Raw genomic sequence first — 14,597 nt, forward strand, 5'->3', positions numbered from 1 at the left:
ATGCAGGAGAAGTTCTGTTTGCAAAAAGCGCCGGAAGAAATAAAGCATCCATGAAGCACTGAATACTCCATTTTCTGTAAGATACAGAATGCCAGGGCGATGCTGCACGCCCATCGACAAGGTGTGGGAGACACGGACTTAGGGACTGAGTAACAGCTTTTAGTCTAGTGTGTGTGCCTGTGTGTGTGTCTTGAAGACATAACATGACTGCATGCTACGGAATGTCAAAATGAGGCCAATCTATGGCATAGAAATTCAGATCTACACAAACTTCTAAACTCCCCTGACAGGTTTCCTCCAATAAAACCATCCATTATGGGTTTTTTTAATGGTGTGTTTTTAAATCACTACTTTTCATGTTCAATCGTTTTCCACTGCTGTGATCAACTTTGTTTGGACTTCCATGTGTTTTAAACTTCGGTGCTACCCTGGACCTCTGACATCATGGTAAGTTAGTTACTTAGTTACTTAGTTACTTAGTTACTTAGTTACTTAGGAAGGAAGGAAGGAAGGAAGGAAGGAAGGAAGGAAGGAAGGAAGGAAGGAAGGAAGGAAGGAAGGAAGGAAGGAAGGAAGGAAGGAAGGAAGGAAGGAAGGGATGAGAAGAATAGAGGGAATCCATATGTTTCTTTAAGTCTCTTTTGGACTCCATCCGAGCAACCACACAGAAAATGCAAGGTTTAGAATTCTGGGAAAAGCCATCTTAAAAAAGAAAAGAAAAAGCATCTGTCCAAACCTTAAAACTTCCTTGGCTGCTTTAACGAAGACAGTGAAGTCTGTCTAAGCAAGTTCTGGTTTCCTGTGCAAAGACAGACCAACCTGATACACTGACGATGTCCATTCTCTGCTCTGATGGGTCCTTCATGTCCTTTCTCACCCACCTTTGAAGCCTCCAGCTCTTTTATCCTGTCTTCAGCCTCTGTCAGCTTCTCTTTCAAAGCTGTGATCTCCTTCTCCATGGGCATCACCACGGAGCGAAGCTTCTCGGCATCTTCCTGGGCCTGACGACGACATTAAAAAGGAGGCACTGAGAGTCAGCACAGAGGTGAGGAGCTCATTGACTAACCTACCACTTGACATTTAGCTGGATGGCTCACAAGTTGAAACTAAATTTTTTTAAAAAATCATTTTAAAAAACACGCTGCCAGGTTACTCTCATACCAGAAGCACAGATATGGGACCTATCATGTTCTCCCCAAAATAAGACAGGGTCTTATATTAATTTTTGCTCCAAAAATAAGCATTAGGGCTTATTTTCAGGGGATGTTTTATTTCTTTTCATGTACAGCAATCTACATTGATTCAAATACAGTTATGTCATCATCTTCTGGTTGCTGCACAAGGGTGGAGAGCGGGGTTTCACTGAACTGGGGTTTTTTTGGGGGGTAGGGCTTATATTATAAGCATCCAGAGAAATCATACTAGGGCTTATTTTCAAGTTAGATCTTATTTTTTTGGAAAAACAGTGTAATAGGTCCTCCATATCAGCATCACAGATCAGAAGCACAGCTCCACACAGGAAAACACCATGTCCAGGCATGGACCCTGAGCTTCTAACTACACACAGGAGGAGGGCCAAAGAGGCTGGAAGCCAAGATGCCTGCTTCCTCATTTATCACACCCCCTGAGGGGGCTCTCCAAGGCTAACCATCGCATAAGGAAGAACATCGGGGTGTACGAAGGTGGCTGGCCCAAGGTCGCCCTAAGGAAGGCTAGGTGGCAAAATTCAAACCCAGGTCTCCTCAATCATAATCTGACCATGCAATCACTATGCCATGCTTGAATCCCTGGCAAGCACAGTGGATGATGATCTGACAACAGGTAAAATGGGAAGCCAACCTGGTTACCAGGGGAAGGGGGAGGGGCCTGCACGACACACACCTAAATCTTTAGAGAAATGTTTTGGTACCTGAAACAAAAGCGGCAGAAAAGAGACACCGACGGGCAGCCAACCCATCAGCCACGGCTCCCAGTTCAAGGACCTCAGGCTCTGACTTACCTTCTTCATTTCATTCTCTAGGTTTTCCTCTTCCTGGCCTTCCGAAAGCCGCCTCCTGAGCTCCAGTATTTCCCGCTCCACATTTTCCCGGTACTGGTTCCACTGAGCCCGCTCCTGCTCCAGCCTGTGATGAAACTGGAGTTCATAGTCACGGACAGTTTCTGTTTAATAACAACAACAATAACAAGTTGCAAACGGCTGCTTTTCTGGCCCCGCATCTTCCTGAGGAATCTAGCGGACCGCCCGACGGCCCACCTGCAGTTATCAAATGATGCCCTGCTAAAATCCAGAGAGGCTGCCTAACCGCGAGATGAACCAGAGCCTCAATAAGCTAAAGGCAGTGGACTCTGACTGATGACAGCCTCATCTTTTCTTTTAATTAACTGATTGGTTTGTTCAGTCATTCATTCATTCGGTTGGTTGGTATACTGCCCCATGAGTAAAAACCCAGTACTCTGGAAGGTTTACAGAGTAAAATTTATTACAAAACCTCAGCAACTCCCCCTCCATATAATAACACAAATAATATGGCAATACAACCATACACAAAGTTGAACACAAAGTTTTTTAAAAGGCTTAATTTAAATGTTTTATTTTTAATTTTGATATTAAAGAAAGAATAAAATTAATATTAATTTAAAAACTGATATTGATAACATCCGGGGATATGTTTTTAAAGGCTGCTCTCTCTCTCTCTTTTTGGTTTTTGCTTTATAAAGCCCTGCTTTTACTAGTTTTCCAACTGCCAGGAGAGAATGGAGGCTGGCATCCACTGAACCTCCTGCTGAACTACTTTTCCAAAGGAGCTGCATACAGAGACAGGCCAGAGAATTTATTTATTTATTTATTTATTTATTTGATTTATATGCCGCCCACTCTACCCAAAGGTCTCTGGGCGGCTCACAACAACCAAAATTCAATGCAGTAAAACAAAATGATTAAAATACAGTTAAAATACAATTAAAATACAATTAAAAATACAATTAAAATTGCCATCATTAAGACCCACAGTTAATGTGAATGTGACCAGAGTGGTTCTGCACGGATTCTAACAACGAACCCTGCATGGGTCTCCTTCCTGCACGGTATACAGTATCTTCCAGAGAAGTGTAGTACGTGTCCGGAGTCCCCATGAGACCAGGGAAGTTGCAAAAGGGTTCTCTTTGATTCGAAGGCACCAGCAGAAGGAGATGCAAAGAATCCCAAAGGATTGTGCACTCTCTGGTGCAATGAAAGCGCCATGTGTCTAGAGCCTAACAAGCGTTCTGAATTCAGGGTGAGATAGAGGCTGTCATGAGCCAGCCTTTCTTATCTGCTCAGAGTCGTCTCAATGCTGGAAGCCCTGTGCCTGATTATCAGGAGGTGATAAATGTGTTCCTTGGTTGCACCACCGTAAGGAGCAGGAGGGGAGTCTCGTGACCAAGTGCTCTTTCTCCTGGACTCTCATGTGCATAGAAAATCACTATGCTGAGCCAAAAGGTGTTTATCATAGCCTTATGGCTGGCAAGGGTGGTTTTCTAGGCACATGGAATCTGGGGATAAAAAGAGGGGCAGGAAAACGGAGACCCACCCAACATGGAAAAATCGGGTGACTCCCCACCTGGCTGTGGCACAGCCAAGCCCAAAATTACTACCGCAAAGAAAAAACAGGATATAATTATTTATGGAAGTAAGCTTACGACGATCTGATTCCTTATAAAAAGCTAATCTGCAATTCACTTAAGAGTGGGATGGAAATGCTTTAAATAAGTAAATAAAGCCGTGTAGGCACCCTTCAGTCTTGAGGGACTAGGGTAACATGGTCTGAATAGAGGTCTTGGAACACCGTCTCGTGTAACTGAGAAAGCCAATTTGAGAGTCACCATCCCCTTCCACACTGAAGACAAATACAATCTGTCCCCTCTCCAGCTCCCTGATTTTCCCACAGCAATGACAAATGGCCGCCTTTAATTTTATTGATTGATTGATTTGATTTGATTTGTATCCCGCCCATCTGGTCTATGCGACCACCCTAATTCCCAGAAAGACGCAGTAGGTGTTAGTAGATAGTTAGCATGGTGTTCAGCAAATATCCAGTTGATCACGGGGACATTCTCCACCCCTCCTGTCCACACACACACAGCAAGTTTCTAACTTCCATGCCATTAATCGGTTCCACTGCCGTACTATTCTAAAACTTCTTAACTGTTAGAGAAGTACAACAATGGAACCAATTACTTTGGGAGGTGATTAGTGCTCCAACACAGGATGCACTCAAGGTGGCCCCTTCCAAATCAATGATTCTGTGAGTCGATGATACTGCAAGAGCATCCTGCTCTTTGCCATATGTGTCCATTTCTCCTACCACATAAGCATAGTTTCCTCCCTGGATATCTTTTCATGTCCTTCTAAACCAGTATTTAGTCCTACGTAGATGAAGCCGGAAGGAGCAAGACTCAGGCCCGCACACCGTTCTCATTACTCCAGTTCGGGTGAGAAAAGCACGCTGTTCAGTTCCCCTGAATCTCAGCTTATTATTCCAGGTAGGGTTTTGGGTTTATAACAAACTTTGGACAGTTTAAGAAGCTGGCTCCAGAAACTGTATTTTAGAAATATATTGCTTTATTTCATTTCTATGCCACCTTTCTCCTGGTGAAGTTGGTTTATTTGAAGACTGACTGGGAGTTTACCATAAAGCTGGATTCTCCTATTTACACACAGCGATAAACTGAGCTTTATTTATGTTACCTTCTCCCTGTGTCTGCTGCCTTTACCAGGTCACAAATGAACATGACATAGTATTTTCAAACACGGGTGCCTTTTAGAGTGAACTGGTTATCAACTTTGATGCTCTACAGGGCTTAGGACTTGGGCACGCCTTCTTATGTATACACTCCCCTGCACAATGCAGGTAAGATTAGATGTTCTGCAGCCAGTTCCCTTGGAGCAGCGGGTGGAAGGAATACTTTTTTTTTTCAAATGGAGTGCCAAATGGATAGGAAATCCTCCCCAGGGAAGCCCCTCTTTCAGCCCTTTGTCAAAACAGCCCCCTCCGTGGGGGATCAATTCCAAGCCCTCTCCCCACAAATCCCACCCCCAAAATATGGAAGTACTAAAACGCTACACACTGCATGGTCTCCGGCTCCTTCTCAATAGGCATAAATATGTATTTCTGAAGGTTTTACTTAGGATTTGCAGGCGGCAGATAAATGAATGAGTAGAGCAGTCCTACTGTGCTAATGATAACAGCAGACACTTGGTGGAGGTTTATTTTAATTTTGGGTCCTTTTGAAGAGAAAGGTGGGATTAAAAATATTTTAAATAAATAAATAAATTTCTTCATTTTCTCACCAGGCTCTGCTGTTTTTCAGACTACTGGCCCTTACTTTTGTCAATAAATGGAAATATCCTAGTGAAATAAAGGTCAACCGCTACAAGTTTTTTCATTCCAGCATGACAGCAAAAAGAGAAACACCTTTTTGTTACTAGCAACATTAGCAAAAACATCACTGTATTTTCCCAAAATGGTTTTCTATAAATGACACTGATTTTCCTGTTTTAAAAACCTGGTTTTTACAAAACATGTTTCCCACCTGAAATATATTTTTGTGGGGAAAAGTATTTCTTTGAATTGGGGGGGGGGAACCCATGAAAAATTTACAACAATTTCCATAATCTCACCTGTAAAAACAAAGTGAAGACTTCTTTTCCTACTAACTATACATGGGTCTCCTTTTTCATTTTTAAAAAAATCTGTAGTTAAGATGCTTTGTTTCTATTTGTATTGATTCTGTTTATACTGTTTTATATACAGTGGTGCCTCGCTTAACGATTGCCTCGTTTAGCGATGAATTCGCATAACGATGTTTTTTTAGAAAATAATATGCATCGCATAACGATGTTTCCTATGGGCGATTTTCGCTTAGCGAAGTTTGGGACCATGCTTCGCATAACGAATGCGATTTTAGGTCCCCTGCTTCACTTAATGATGTTTTTTTTTCAATTAAAAAAGTGTCTTAGAAGGGTCAAAAATGGTTCTAAATGCTTGGATTCGTTAGAGGACCCCTTAAGTCATGTGCAAACCTGATTTGGCTTTGATCTGACTTTTCGTTAATTTTTTGTGAATTTTTTTTTTTGGCCCATAGGAACCAATGGACCTGTCAAAATCTGACAGCTCCATGCTTTCCTATGGGGGAGAAAACAATTTACAAAAAATTAACGAAAGTTCAGATCAAAGCCAAATCAGGTTTGCACACAACTTAGGGGGTCCTCTAACGAACCCAAGAATTTAGAACAGTTGCTGAGTCTTCATCAATTTTTTGTGAATTTTTTCTTCCCCCATAGGAAATAATGGAGCTGTCAGATTTTGACAGCTGTCAAAAGTTGGGGGGAAAAAATTCACCATAAATTAATGAAAAGTCAGATCAAAGCCAAATTAACTTTTGCATCCGTTTTAGAGGGTGCAGAAGCTAATCCAAGCATTTAAAACCATTTTGACCCTTTTATGACACACTTAATTTTGCAAAAATTGACTTCGCAAAGCCATTAAAATGTATTGAGTCAGCTTCAATACATTCCAATGGAGGATACATTGTTTCGCTTAGCGATGTTTCCTATGGGTTTTTTCGCTTAACAATGGCAATCCGTTCCAATTGGAACGGATTAACCGGTTTCCAATGCATTCCTATGGGAAATGGTGTTTCGCATAGCGATGGTTTCACATAGCGATTTTTTTTTGGAACCAACTAACATCGCTATGCGAGGCACCACTGTATATTGTTTTAACCCACTGTGAATTCAGCAAAGCAGAATTCAAGATAGCTACCTATAATTTGGGACAGCAAAAATAAAGAAAGCCACGCGAGAGGTCAAAAAAGGACCTCAAATATCACGGTGAGCCGTCTAAACGCACTGTCCGTTTCACAAAAGCTATGTGAAAGATGTGGTTTCTATACAGACAAGCCAGGGTCTGGAAAAAGAAAGCAAAGCTGCTTTCTTTAAGATGCCACATACATCTTAATCCTCTCTCATATTGCTGAATATGAAACTTGCTTTTATCACCCACAGGTCTCTGGTGCCCAGGCCGACAAAGACCTGTATGGGTCGAAACCAGCTGGAGAGCTCAGTCAGTTAAGTCTCTGGCTGTGGAGCCAGAGGTTGGGAATTTGATTCCCCCACTTGTACCTCCTGAGAAAAGAGCCAGCCTGTGTGGCCTTGGGCAAGCGGCACAAACCGAGGGAAGTCCCAGAAGAAGGGAATGGCAAACCACTTCTGAGCATCTGATACAAGCAAAACCCTGCAAAAGGATCACCAGAACTCAGAAATGACAGCATGTTATTATTATAATAGGATGACAGCTAGCTGGATAGCTCTGTGGTTTATGTCTCTGGAGGCGGAGCCAGAAGCTGGGAGTTCGATTCTCCACTTCTGAGTATTCTCTACCTGGAGAACCCTGTAGAGGGTTCACCCTAAATCAGAAATGACTTGACGGTACAAGATTATTGTTACTGAACATGAACATGCACCCTTTCCCTTGGAGGGTGTACAAGGACCGCATACCTTCCCCACCCCCTGCGTTTCTATTTCATGAGAATTCTGAAACCCACTCCGTTCTTTCCGTCTTACCTTTCATTATGGCCTGCAGGGAGGCGACCTCTTCCTGCCACTGGCGCTTCACCTCGTCAATGGCTTCTTGCTTGGTGTTTTCAGACACCGTGGCAACGGCTTTAATGTTCTCCATTTCCGCCTGGGCCTCTGTGAGCTGCGTCCGCAGCTTCTCCAGATCATCCTGCGCTGCCTGCAATACTTCATTTTGCCTCTTCAGGTCCTCTGTGGAGTTTCCAAAACAACACGGTTCCCATTAAAAAGCACAGCCTAACTCTGATCCCCGGAAGGAATATGGGTCAGTGAGTTCAAGAGAACAGATTTATGCTATTGTTGATACTCTCTTGTTCTTAAACAATTCTGTGCAATTTTCTGCAGTTGTTTTATGACTTTACCCGACCACTTGCTTAACCCACCACCATGACCAGTGGAAGTGAAATAATACCCTTATTCTACAGCTACGCTTTAAAGACAGCTTCATTCCTAGTATTATGACCCACAGAAGAATAACTGCATTCTTCCAAAGGAACTGATTGTATAAAAGCTTTCCAGATCTTCCTACCTCTCAAGAAGCAGGGAGCACAGAGTAGCAAAAAAAAAATTAAAAATGAAAGACTCTCCTATGAAACGACATCGGAATGATCATCACTCATATGATGACTCAAACTTCATTGGGATTTATTTAAGAGTTTTGCTCCTAAAATACGTCTGTATGGATGACTGATAGGATTCTAGCCCTATCAGTCATCTTTTCTGGTACTGCCCTACATATGGAGAAAAAAAGTTTTTTCCATCTTGAGTTGTAGGCCTAGAAAAACATGGTTCAGGTTATGAGGGGGGTATGCATGTGTGGACCTACAATCAGCAAGCTTCTCCACTTCAGACAGTCAGCCTCCACTGGTACGGAGGGCAAGAGAGCCCAGGAATGAAGGGAGGGATCCCCTTCTCCCCCCTCCTTGAATCTGGATACAACAAGCTCTTTTTAAATGACTCAGCTGGACTTTCCCCTATTCTGCTCAGCGTCTGATTCAGACTGGCCACTAACGGCCCACAGACGGTCAATCTCTCTGACTAAGCTTCATGGGCTCTGCCACTTGAAGAGAAATCCTTATCAGTAAAATTTGGAGACTATGACCTCACACATTTTAAAGGTCCTCTCTCTATTTGGCACAAGTAAGGCCATGGGTCATCTCTTCTCTTGAGCACCGTGATAAGGCCTCACATGAACACAAAAACAATCTAGAGACTCCTTAGCAGGTGTTTGCTTCTCTGTCCATTAACAAACAAACAAAAACGGGACCTTCAGCTCAAGGTGGAAGAGGCATCAAGATTTCCAGTCAGTCGCCACTTCCTGAGAGGTTTGCTAAACTTATGCACAAAGCAGACTGTGCTAAAGATAGCTGCTTGTGTGACTTAGAGTTGCCAACCTAATCTGCAGGTGTTTGGTGGCTCGTGGCCATCAACAAATGTCTCTGATACAAATGCTATACTGTCTTTTAAAAAATATTCTGTTCTGGGTCCTTTTGTGTTCTGGAAGCGACTCACTGCCGAGTCCTGCGTTCACAGGAGGTCTTCGTCATACCACAGAGGACAGGAAGGAGCCCCTGAGGACTCATGACGAGAGAAAACCTTCCTTTTCTCATGTTTAACATATTAGGTTCCTAGCCAGCCAGCTACTCCCAGGACCGCACCAAAAGTGTGATTCAGTAACTTAGAATACTTAAGTACTGTATTACCTTCTTTAGCTAGATAGAGCTCTTTAAATTTTGCCCTCTTTTGATTAAATTCTTGCTCAAGGTGCTGCTTCGTAAGTAAAAATTCGGCATTGGTTTTTTCCAGTTCTGCTACTCGTTGGAGGAGAGCTAAAAAAAAGAAGAAAAAGTGAGGAAAAAATGCATCAGCCTATTAATCCAGAACATTCTATATCATCACCTGGCTCATGAATGCAATCGCTCTCTATCACTTTATTTATTTTTTACATTCAATGGTTCTTTAAAAAATTGTTCAATAACTTTTTTTTGGAAGATTATGCCAAATAAAATGGTTTGGTCTTTATGGTGTGACAAGATTCTTTGGTTTGAACCGGAATTTATTTATTTATTAACTGTTTGTTGCAATTCTCTTTTGAGTGACTTTGGATCTCAGTTCTGGGAGAAGGGTGGGATATAAATCCAATAAGAATACAAGAAAGAGAAATACCGTCTCCATCACAGATGTTCCCTCAGCCAGTTTAGCATTTTTGGATAGACATCAGATACTACTTTTTTTGGGGGGGGGAGCTTTTATGCAAAAGTCACTCTTTCAGACTACCAGGGTCCGATGGCAATTTTATATATATATTAATTGTATTTTAATTGTTGCATATTTTTGTTCTATTTTGGATGATGTAAGCTGCCCAGAGACCTTTGGGTAGTGTGGGCGGCATATAAGTAAGTAAGTAAGTAAGTAAGTAAGTAAGTAAGTAAGTAAGTAAGTAAGTAAGTAAGTAAATAAATAAATAAATAAATAAATAAATAAGGCAAACTTCCACCCTCTCATATTTTCCCCATTGGGACCGGAAGGGAATTTATCTTCATAGAAGAATACCATCTCTGCCTGTGTTACGGTCCACCTACACCCTTCACTTGGAAGCCGGCGAAGGACTGGATCTGCAAGATGGAACTTCCCCCAGCAGAAGTTTGCACACACTTGCAACCAACAGCAACACCTGGTGCAATTTTTTTTGATAACCTTCTATGCTCACAGCTCACCCTTTTCATGAAGAAGGGCCCAGTTGAGTTCAATCCTGTCATCTCCATTTAAGGCAGGGATGGGTAAAGCTGGTTTTTTTTGGGGGGGAGGAGGGGGCAACTTCTCCCTGGCTTCCTATTTTTATTCCAAACAAAATGGCGAATTCCAGTTCCAGGAATCTTCCGGGATTTTGAATAGACCCGTTTTAATCCTTCCACCCCGCCCCCCACCAAAAGAAACCTTGCCCAACTTTGATTTAAACAGATCAGAGAACAAGAGATGGAAAGGTCCCTCTGTACCAGATCCTGGGACGGTGCTGTTCAGAGCAGACGAGGCTAGACTACAAGGGCCAACTGACTCAGTAGAAAGTGGCCTGCTTTATTCTTAAGTGCGGGTGAAAGAACAGAAGAGGCACACAGTAGAAGACACAGCAGATGACAACTGAATATTTCCAGGCACCATAATGCAATTATTGCAATTGCTTATGAGTCCTGCCAGGTTCACAAGATTCTTCATGCTTCTGCCAGCATTGAGTGGAGTTGCAGGCTGGGAACATTTTGAATAGAAGGGGGGCGGGGGGAAAGGTCCATAGATTGACCACATCTCAAGCTGTGATTGTCTGTATTTGATCTCTCACTGCAGGCTTTCTGTCTGGACTGCTGACAAATGAAAAAGTAAAAAATGTACTTTTGTGACTGGCAGCCTACCTTAGGCAGTCTACCTAAGGCTGAAAGCTTCCATCGGGACCTTAACTTCTTGTTGATACCAGCAGATCTGATAGAGATGTCCCATCTACTGTCTAGTCAAGTTAAATTGGATCAGTTTCAGTTAATATAGCCTGAGGATGTGGACAAGATACTTGCACACTGCAAAGCCACCGGTAACTCTCTAGATCCTGGCCCATCGTGGCTCTTAGAATCAGGAAAGGAAGTGACTGTGGAATGGGCAACTCACATCATTAATGGGTCCCTATGGGAGGGCATTTAGCTCCCTGTCTAAAGGAAACCATTATAAGGCCCATTCCAAAGAAATCCAGTTCAGAAAGGGTGATCCTAACAATTACAGGTCCATTGCCAGCATTTCATTCCTGGGCAAATGGATTAAGAGGGTGGTGGTTGACCAGCTGCAGGTGTTCTTGGAGGAAACGGAGAGTCTAGATCCATTTCAGGTCGGCTTCAGGCTGCACTAAGGGACTGGAACGTAAATGGTTGCCTGGCAAGCCAATCTCTTGAGGGAGGTAGACAGGGGTGTGTGTAACCCTGCTGATCCTCCTGGATCTTTCTGCAGTCTTTGACACTGTCAACCACGTCAGCTTTCTGAGATAGCTACCCAGTTTGGGACTTAGGGGCTTTCTTTTTCAGTGGCTTTAGTCCTTCCTCAAGGGGGCAATCCCAGATGATACAACTTGGGGAGGTGTGGTCCACCCCATGGGACCTCCATTAAAGGGTCCCACAGTGACCCCCCCCCATTTCCCCAGTACTCTTTAATATCTATAAGAAGATGTTGGGAGAAGTCATATGGAGATTTGTTGTCATTAATACGTGGATGATGCACAGCACTATCCCTTCTCCATCTGCAAGTGATGATGTGGGTCTTTGAGTGCTGCCTGGAGTCAATAATGGACTGGATGAGGGCCAATAAACTGAAACTGAATCCAAATAAGATGAAGATCCTGTTGCTGGGAGGATCGTTGAACCAGTTAGAGGGATATTTACCTGGCCACAATGGGCGTATGCACCCCCTGAAGGATCAGGTTCACAGCCTGGGGGTACTCTTGGGGCCAGCTCTCTCTATGAAGGCACAAATACCTGCTGTGGCCAAGAGTGCCTTTGATCAGCGTCGGTTAATTGCCCAGCTGAGCCCCTTCCTGAGTAAGAAATGCCTAACAACAGTGGTTCATGCATTGGTAATTTCTAAATTAGACTACCGTAATACAGTACCCTCTATGTAGGGGCTGCCCTTGAAGTCAGAACAGAAACTTCAGCAGGTCTAAAATGCGGCGGCCAAACTGACTACAGGTAGCCGCTGGTATGAATAAACAATCTTGGAATGCCTTCATTGGCTCCCTGTTAGTTTCTGTGCTCAATTTTACATTATGGTCACAACCTATAACGCTCTTAACTGTTTAGGACATCAGTCAATTTTGTTTCTTCTATAAAATAGCTTAACAGTCCCACCTTTTACAGTCCTTGATATTAAGAACTGTTGACACCTAAAGAGGCCAAAAAACCCAAAACTAGAAACTTGAGTTTTCTCACTCATGGCCCCTTCTCTCTGGAACAAGCTTCCTAGAGAGGTTCGCCAGCAGCCACCTCTCTCAGTCCCTTATGAAGCTAATTAAGACAGAATGATAAAAAGCGGCTTTCTGTTAGCAAATATTGACTTGAGATACTCAAAAGGTTTTAATCTGTGTATTTTTATTTAAAGGTAGTTTCATTGTTTTTAGCTAGTGACAAGGTTTGTTGCAATTTTTGTGTTTTTATTGTACCTATGATATTGTCTTTTTATTCTATGATTTAACGTGAACTGCCCAGACAGTGATAACACTAATGGGGCAGTATAGAAGTCAGACAGACAGACAAATGTACATACTTCTGATAGTATCTCTGAATGCTCTGTGCTGTGCTCACATCCTAATTTTGGAGAAAAGTTCTCCAAAGTGGTATTCATTACTAAGAAATACACTTGCACACAATTTGCAACAACTGTTCAAAAAGTCTGAGGTGTTATCAAACCACATCAGTCAACTGGAATAACCGCAAAACTTAATCAACTAATATCCGGTTTCTGTTCCGAGCATAACGAATGCACTGAAGTTACTTCAGTTGAGCAACTGTCTTTTGACTCCTTTACTGTACATCAGCCCCCATTCAAATCAGAGAAAAGTCCATTAAGCAAGCATCTTTAAGAGGGACATCTTTATACCTCATTTATCCACTCAAATGAGCATTATCAATCACTTCATATGCCTTTCCAAGAGCGCTTCTATCCACCAAAGAGAAGCTCACAATGAGGAGGGTAGCTGGCTCCATAGTCTGCTAAAATATTCCTCCTGTTCCCCAATATGACTCTTAACACAGTTCTCCTTGAAGAAATTGTCATTTACTCTTTGACATGAAATTCATTCACAGCTCATGGGGGCTCCCTATTGCTGCATGACTTTTACTCACTCCTGCTGGTCTTTGTTCTTAAGAATTAAACTTTTTTTTAAAAAGTAGCATTATTAACAGCAGGTTTCACAATTAAGCAGAGAGGCCTTCTGCAAAGACACTCTTTCTGTAGCTGACAAATAATCGGAGTAACAATCAGAAAAAGACCAAAGGAGCACTTGCATAACTTCTCAACCCCACAAACAAGGGAAATTTCCTTGTTTTTTGCAAAAACGAGACCCAAATGTCTTGGTTTTTTTTAAAAAAAACTCCTCTCTCATTCGCTCTCACTCTCTCAGTGGCTCATTTTTCATCTCTTGTTCTGATCAGGAAACTGTGCAGCTTAGTATCTTTTCTAGGAAATTCTGTTCAGGTAAGATGTCTTCCTGCACAAGAAATATAAGAATCCTGCCCAACATGCCACAGCTTTCAGGAAGAAAAAAATTGACACCTCCAAATATCCAAGAAAACCTGTGAGTTTTCCCACAACCTTTGCTGGGGAGAGGGAAAATTTTATGGCACAGAGAAATTCTGCTTTGAGGAAAAAAGAGGGATTTCCACTACCACCAGGCTGAGCTTCTCTCCAAAAGCAGAGGCTCGCCTCCCTAAAGTATCTTCAAGGCACGGGCTCTACCACAGACTTCTGTTCTCCTGCACACCTCTAAATGATGTTGTGCTGCCACCAAAAAAGTCTCCAAAGTTCTTGCGCCTGTGCGTTTTTCTTCTTCCGGCGTTTCTTTTCCCATTTATGTTACATTCCATAACAGATCGCAACAATCTACCCTTCTCACTTATCATCTCACCAAATTATTCCAGTGTTTTCTATTTTTACCAGTTTTTTTTTACGGTTTCTGGGTCTTTATCCATCTGTTTCTGTCCTTCTTCCCTGGTGGCCCTTCTCAGTCCAACAAACTGTTAGCATCTTGCAATAAATCCACATTTCAAATGTTTTTTACCTTTCTGATGTTACATTCCCCAGTTTCTCACCATCCAGGAGAAACAAGGACGTACAAAACTGTACCGTGCACATTCTCAAAACTGGTTTTAAGTCCTTCTTGCATGCATTAGGTTTTTAAAGCCGCCCTAGGTCATCCTTACTGCAGGGCAACGATTCCTGGGCTCAGAAAAATCCACAT

General features: G+C 42.5%; 1 protein-coding gene across 1 annotated transcript in view; it reads right to left on the reverse strand.

Annotated features, from left to right (window-relative positions):
- RABEP1 (rabaptin, RAB GTPase binding effector protein 1) overlaps positions 1-14,597 on the reverse strand; it is a 66,818-nt gene that overhangs the window by 23,660 nt on the left and 28,561 nt on the right. Inside the window, exons 2-5 of the mRNA XM_072978316.2 lie at positions 9,319-9,444; positions 7,604-7,807; positions 2,000-2,160; positions 882-1,001 (exon numbers count right to left, since the gene is read on the reverse strand). Of these exons, the coding sequence (XP_072834417.2) occupies positions 882-1,001; positions 2,000-2,160; positions 7,604-7,807; positions 9,319-9,444 (611 nt within the window). The remainder of the gene's footprint in view (positions 1-881; positions 1,002-1,999; positions 2,161-7,603; positions 7,808-9,318; positions 9,445-14,597) is intronic.

This window comes from Pogona vitticeps, chromosome 7 (assembly GCF_051106095.1).
Source record: "Pogona vitticeps strain Pit_001003342236 chromosome 7, PviZW2.1, whole genome shotgun sequence".
In the NCBI taxonomy this organism is placed as follows: Eukaryota; Metazoa; Chordata; class Lepidosauria; order Squamata; family Agamidae; genus Pogona; species Pogona vitticeps.